Source organism: Cetorhinus maximus, chromosome 16, assembly GCF_964194155.1.
Source record: "Cetorhinus maximus chromosome 16, sCetMax3.hap1.1, whole genome shotgun sequence".
In the NCBI taxonomy this organism is placed as follows: domain Eukaryota; kingdom Metazoa; phylum Chordata; class Chondrichthyes; order Lamniformes; family Cetorhinidae; genus Cetorhinus; species Cetorhinus maximus.
Genome location: NC_135894.1, coordinates 104,441,512 through 104,448,131, shown reverse-complemented (window position 1 = coordinate 104,448,131; position 6,620 = coordinate 104,441,512). Strand labels below are relative to the sequence as shown.

The 6,620-nt window shown below is 48.3% G+C and overlaps 1 protein-coding gene across 3 annotated transcripts in view; it reads right to left on the bottom strand.

The window, feature by feature from the left end:
- The window catches only part of LOC144691862 (cell adhesion molecule 2-like), a 561,087-nt gene that overhangs the window by 49,805 nt on the left and 504,662 nt on the right, over positions 1–6,620 (bottom strand). Inside the window, exon 7 of one of the 3 annotated variants that reach the window (XM_078560433.1) lies at positions 393–431. The exons of the other annotated variants lie outside the window; for them this stretch is intronic. Coding sequence (XP_078416559.1) covers positions 393–431 — 39 coding nt within the window. The remainder of the gene's footprint in view (positions 1–392; positions 432–6,620) is intronic. 3 annotated transcript variants of the gene reach the window in all.

The window sequence follows — 6,620 nt, the reverse complement described above, 5'->3', positions numbered from 1 at the left end:
GAGGGGGGGTTGGTCTGGGTTTGAGGGTGGGGTTGGTCTGGGTTTGAGGGGGGGGTCGGTCTGGGTTTGAGGGGGGGGTTGGTCTGGGTTTGAGGGTGGGGGGGGCTGGTCTGGGTTTGAGGGGGGGTTGGTCTGGGTTTGAAGGGGGGGTTGGTCTGGGTTTGAGGGGGGGTCGGTCTGGGTTTGAGGGGGTGTCGGTCTGGGTTTGGGGGGGGGTTGGTCTGGGTTTGAGGGGGGGTTGGTCTGGGTTTAAAGGGGGGTTGGTCTGGGTTTGAGGGGGTGTCGGTCTGGGTTTGAGGGGGGGGTTGGTCTGGGTTTGAGGGTGGGGGGGGTGTTCTCTGCTGCCCATTGATGGAGACCCGGTGTTGGTGTGCGCTGGGGAAAGTGTTTACCTTGTGCCGGGCTGGTGAGGGATGTGGGCTTCATCTCAGCTGCAGGATTGTCGGGTACAGATGATGGGAAAGAAGTGAGATGGGTAAGAAGACAAAACACACGGCAAACTGCAAACTGTCAACTGAAGAGCAAATTAAAGGAAACCAACAAAACAGATAAATGCAGCCAGACACGACATTAACCCCGACTAGTGAGTGTCTGTCCCTGTCACCGGATCACGTGCAGGATGGTGGGTTTTCTGTGGGCCACATGACCAAAGCACACGACCCCTGCAGCGCTTTCACCTGACTGCAAATCATCATCCTTACCCACCTGGAAAACCATCGACAATAAGCAGCAGATTAGAGAGCATTGGGTGCTCATCCCATTTCTCCGAAATTCAGATTGGCCCAATCAGCTCCCTGGGCTGCGTGTCTGATTATAATGAGGTCCCACATCCCCCACTGTTCACCTCCCACCTTTAAGGGACATTGATTGCCTTCCTCGAGCCCTGGCAAGTCCTGTTAAACCATAGTTTGACACTTCTCTTTCAAGCTGTCAATAATCTCTCTTTGGAACCTGCTCCCTGCCAACAATGCTCCCTCTGTATTGGGATGAAGGCAATTTGAAATGAGTTGCCCTGTGAGATTAGTGTTGGACCTTCCCAAACAGATTGATTATTGAGAGGTGGGAGTAATGATCCAGCCATTGTGAGAAAGCACTCACTGCTTGTCCAGACTTGACAGTGATGGCAGCTTGACAAGCCTGGACCATTTTACTAAACCAACTGAGTTTTGTGGTTCTTATTTTAATTTTATCTGTTACTGGGATGTCAGCATTACCAATATTTGTTGCTCAACCCTAATTGCCCTTGAGAAGGTGGTGGTGAGCCACTATCTTGAACTGCTGCAGTCCATGTGTTGCAGGTACAGTCACATCTCATCCAAAAGACAACATCTTAGGCAGTACTGCACTCCCTCAGTACTGACCTTCTGACAGTGCAGCACTCCCTCAGTATTGACCCTCTGACAGTGCAGCACTCCCTCAGTACTGACCCTCTGACAGTGCAGCACTCCCTCAGTACTGATCCTCTGACAGTGCAGTACTCCTTCAGTACTGACTCTCTGACAGTGCAGCACACCCTCAGTACTGACCCTCTGACAGTGCAGTAATCCCTCAGTACTGATCCTCTGACAGTGCAGCACTCCCTCAGTACAGACCCTCTGACAGTGCAGTACTCCCTCAGTACTGACCCTCTGACAGTGCAGCACTCCCTCAGCATTGATCATCTGACAGTGCAGCACACCCTCAGTACTGACCCTCTGACAGTGCAGCACTCCCTCAGTACTGACCCTCTGACAGTGCAGCACTCCCTCAGTACTGACCCTCTGACAGTGCAGCACTCCCTCAGTACTGACCCTCTGACAGTGCAGCACTCCCTCAGTACTGACCCTCTGACAGTGCAGCACTCCCTCAGTACTGACCCTCTGACAGTACACCACTCCCTCAGTACTGACCCTCTGACAGTGCAGCACTCCCTCAGTACTGATCCTCTGACAGTGCAGCACTCCCTCAGTACAGACCCTCTGACAGTGCAGCACTCCCTCAGTACTGACCCTCTGACAGTCGGGTGTCAGTATGGATTACCTGTTTCAATTTCGGAAATGGGACCTAAACCCAGAAACCTCTGACCAGGTTTGGAATTCTGCTCACTGGCGTTCCATTATGTACACGGTAATCGTTCTTAGACTCAGGACACTTCTCATCTCTAGCGACGCATGAGGCAGACAAAGCATGTGACGGCAGCTCTTTCTGTAGTTTGTTTCTCCATGAGCCGGGCTCCAGCCTGTCGCCAGAGGCTAGGACGTGCAGGTTGCCGCTCTGTATCAACCATGGCTCCCGCTCTTACCGCTGGAACTGGTGTGTGTTGGAAGGATTTACAGGCTGATACTCAGCCTGCTTGGCTGTGTTATTAACACACCTTCCGTGGCCATCAAGTCCTGGAGTGGGGCTCGGATCTGGAGCTTCTGCCTCTGCACCACTACCCACTGCACCATGAGACCTCCATCATGGTCAGAACTGGTCTGTCTGAGCTCGATGGAGGGTCAGAACTAGCCTATACAACTCACACGGTGTACGACTACAATAACTGTCAGTAATTATGAATGTGATATATCTAATGAATGTTTTCTCAGTTTCTGCACATACAGTAGTCGATGACAATCACTGGCTCATTGTGGGTCACTTAGATGTTCGGCAGCTTCAGAGGTTGCTCCAGTGAGTCAGATACACAGTGTGAGGTACACATTGCTCCATTTGTCTAACGAGGTTTCTCCCATTGATTTTAGAAATACAGACTGAAACAAATGAGTTGGTCGATTGTTGTTAACAGTTAAATTCTCCGCTGGGACCGAATGATGGAGCAAAGTTTCATTAAGCACCTGTGTGTTTCCAGAGGGTGTTGAGTGATACCTGTGTTCGTTCCCTGTTTTTACTTCTATATTATTCACCACTTGTCGATCTGATTGTGCTTTAGCACCAGACTCAGGTGGGTTTAATATGTTGTGCAGCTCTGTCCAAACAGCCAATCAAATCCGTCAGCCATCTCTAGACTGTTGGTTAAACTTCCAATTATCATTATTTATTTTGCCTTCATTTTTAAAAAAATCCCTCCATTGCCTTGTCCCTCCTTATCTTTGTCACCTCCTTCAGTCCCACACCCTCTGTGCTATCTGTGCTCCTCTAATTTTGGCTTCTTGAGCAACCCCTGATTTTAATCTCTCGCTATCTTATTGATTTGCTCTTTGGCCCTCCCTCCCTTCATTCTGGATGGTCCTGGGTCTGGAGCTGCTGTGTATTTCCAGCGTTCGGTTGTTAGTATATTACTTACCTCTGTCGTTTCAGCTGTAAGATGTCAATATCCCTTTCCTATTCACTCAAACCCCCAACTTACAATAACAACCTATTTCTCCAGAGCAACCTGAACATAGTAAAATGTCCCAAGGTGCTTCACAGGAATTTATAAAACAAAATATAACACTGGGCAAAATAGGGAGATATTAGGGCATATGACCAGCAGCATGGCAAAGAGGTAAATGTTAAAGGAGGAAAGTGAGGTGGAGGTGTTTAAGGAAGGAATTGCAGAGCTTGGGGCCTCAGCAGCTGAAGATGCGGCCGTCAATGACGGAGGAATTAAGATTGGGGATGTTCAAGAGAGCAGGAGAAGAGCAGGTCAGAGATCTTATGGTCCTTTCGGTGTGATTAAAGCACTGGGACTGTCAGTCCTCGGAACACTGCTTTAAGCAAAACCAGGGAAATTAAAGTTTATTTGACTGACTGGAGAACATTGCAGTTGGATAAATGTCTGCTCGCTTTCCAATTGTCTGTGGAAAGACTGGGCTTCTGTGAGGATGGACATGTCAGGTGAACAATGGCGGGAGTGTAGTGAAACCACTAAGCAGAATAGACAGTCCCAGTGTAAGTCTGGATTAGCTCAGCTTTTAAAGGCCTGATGTATGCGGCGTTGTTGAGTGGGTTCTGGCACTTGCTGCTGCTTCTGATCTCGGTGACTTCTACCTCATTTCCACCTCGTTTCCTGGGCATTTAATGTAATCCTGGGGACTGACTGCCCAGTCAGCCTGTCTATCAGCCTGTCTATCAGCCTGTCTATCTGACTGTCTATCAGCCTGTCTATCAGCCTGTCTATCAGCCTGTCTATCTGACTGTCTATCTGACTGTCTATCAGCCTGTCTATCTGACTGTCTATCAGCCTGTCTATTTGACTGTCTATCTGACTGTCTATCTGACTGTCTATCAGCCTGTCTATCAGCCTGTCTATCTGACTGTCTATCAGCCTGTCTATCAGCCTGTCTATCTGACTGTCTATCAGCCTGTCTATCTGACTGTCTATCTGAGTATACAAATTGGGCCATGGAAATGGGGAGGAGACAGCAAGATCTTTACTGAAGGACATTTATGGACAAGAACAGCTGCGAATTCACTCTCTTCCATTTTACACAATCGCACACAGTTAAGACTCAGGGTGGAATCATCCCAGGTTTGCACTAAGTGCAGTAGAGGGTGTGAAAAGAGTCACTCTACCTGCCGGCTGCAGGGGTGGGTTTGTACGTTCGCTTTCCACCTCATTAATTATACAGCGACAGGTAACATCCTGTCTCACTGACGGGTGCTGTTATCTCACCGTTTCCTCACTCCAGGTGTCATGTTTAAACTGTAGCTGTGCACACTGTTGTCAATTCTTGCAACAATGGACTGCTCCAGTGAAGACAGGGCCCCGAAAACCAAGAAGAGTTCAGTGACCTACCTCTGGAATGCCTTTTGGAGGCTCACGGTGATGTCCTCCACCCCCACTCTGGCCGCAGGAGGTCCAGAAATCTCACCGCTCTGGCTTGAGAGGCAGTGGCAGTGGTGCACAGAAGAGGTTGGCCATCCAGTGCAGACAGAGGATGAATGATCTCATCCATGCCACCAGGGTAAGGCAACCATCTCATCACTCTAAACTCACACACTCAAACCCATCACACATTCACTAGCATCTCACTCACTGTCAGCTCAAGGGACATCACCACTCACTCTCTCACACACAGCCTCACATCTCCATCTGGCCTCATCTCCTCTGGAGGCTGCCTCCTCAGCCCTCACCATCTTGAGGTCACTTGCACAGGTCAAAATGTGCCCCCACACACACCCTGGGATACCCTCCTTCCCCGCCTGCTGTGATACCCGTCACAAACAGCAATGGACAATTCCACCTTCAGTGTTTCCTACAATGGCATCACTTTAGTCTGTACCTACCTTGTGAATGCCAATCCTATTCTATAATCAAATACACATCCAGCTCCTTTCTGCAGTTATTAACTCTCTTATCTCTCCCTTAACTGCTTTTGCAGGGAGTTTGTTCTGAATTCACTATCGACAGAGGAAATTTCCTGGAAACTGGAGTGACATTCCAGATCTTAACCTTGGTTCTGATCTTACACACCCAGGAACACGGTGTGTCCTTTTGATTTTAGCTGCTATCAATGCAGCTTCTCGTTTATCCATTCAAACCTGAGTCGTGATTACCCTGCTGCCAATCCATCAATTCACTGCAATATCCCAGTGAGCGTTTGGAACTGTGAGGCCACTGATTCAATGTGGAACTACACAGATCTGCAACAGCATGCTTTCTTTCTGTTTCTATTGAGTCACCCCAGGCACAATCAGTCAAAAGAAAAGAAAGACTAGCATTTCCATGGTGTCTTTCATGACCATTGGGTGTCTCAAAGTGTTTTCCAGCCAATGAAGTTTTTTATTGGTGTCGTCATTGTTGTAATGTAGGAAATGCAGCAAACAATTTGTGCACAACAAGATCCCACAAACAGCAATGTGTTAATGACCAGGTAATCCGTTTCTTGTGATGTTGATTAAGGGAGGACACTGGGGTGAACTCCTCTGCTCTTCTTTGACATAGTGCCTTGCGAGCTTTTACATCACCCAAGCAGGCAGATGGAATGCTGCACATCACATTAAACTCATCTTGCTCGGGTGCAAAAATACAATCAGGTAGACAAACTATAAATAATACAGAGGTGAAAAAGGGAAATGAACATCTAGTTGTGAATGGTGGTGGACAATTAAACAACTAATCAAATACCCCCATCCTCAATGATGGAGGAGCCCAGCACATCAGTGCAAAAGATAAGGCTGAAGCATTTGCTACAACCTTCAGCCAGAAGTGCCGAGTGGATGATCCATCTCAGCCTCCTCCGGAGGTCCCCAGGATCATTGATGCCAGTCTTCAGCCAATTTGACTCACTCCATGTGATATCAAGAAACAGCTGTAGACACTGGATACTGCAAAGGCTATGGGCCCTGACAATATTCCGGCAATAATACTGAAGACTTGTACTTCAGAAATAGCCAATGTGGAAAATTGCCCAGGAATGTCCTGTCCACAAAAAGCAGGACATATCCAATCCAGGGAATTACCTCCCCATCAGTCTATGTTGTGGCCGTTAAGTTAAATGATTCCGGTAGACTTTGGAGCTGACTTTAGCAGTTTCGCAGTCCATTGGAGACACTTGTTTCCAGGGGCAGAGATGACCTGCTTGTCTCTGCAGAGGTGACTGAGGAGGCTCTCATGTTTCTTTCTGCTTGCTATCTGCCAGCTAGACAATTTGCCTCCAGCAAGAGAGAGAGAGAGAGAAAGAGAAAGAGAGAGAGAGAGAGAGAGATGGAGAGCGAGA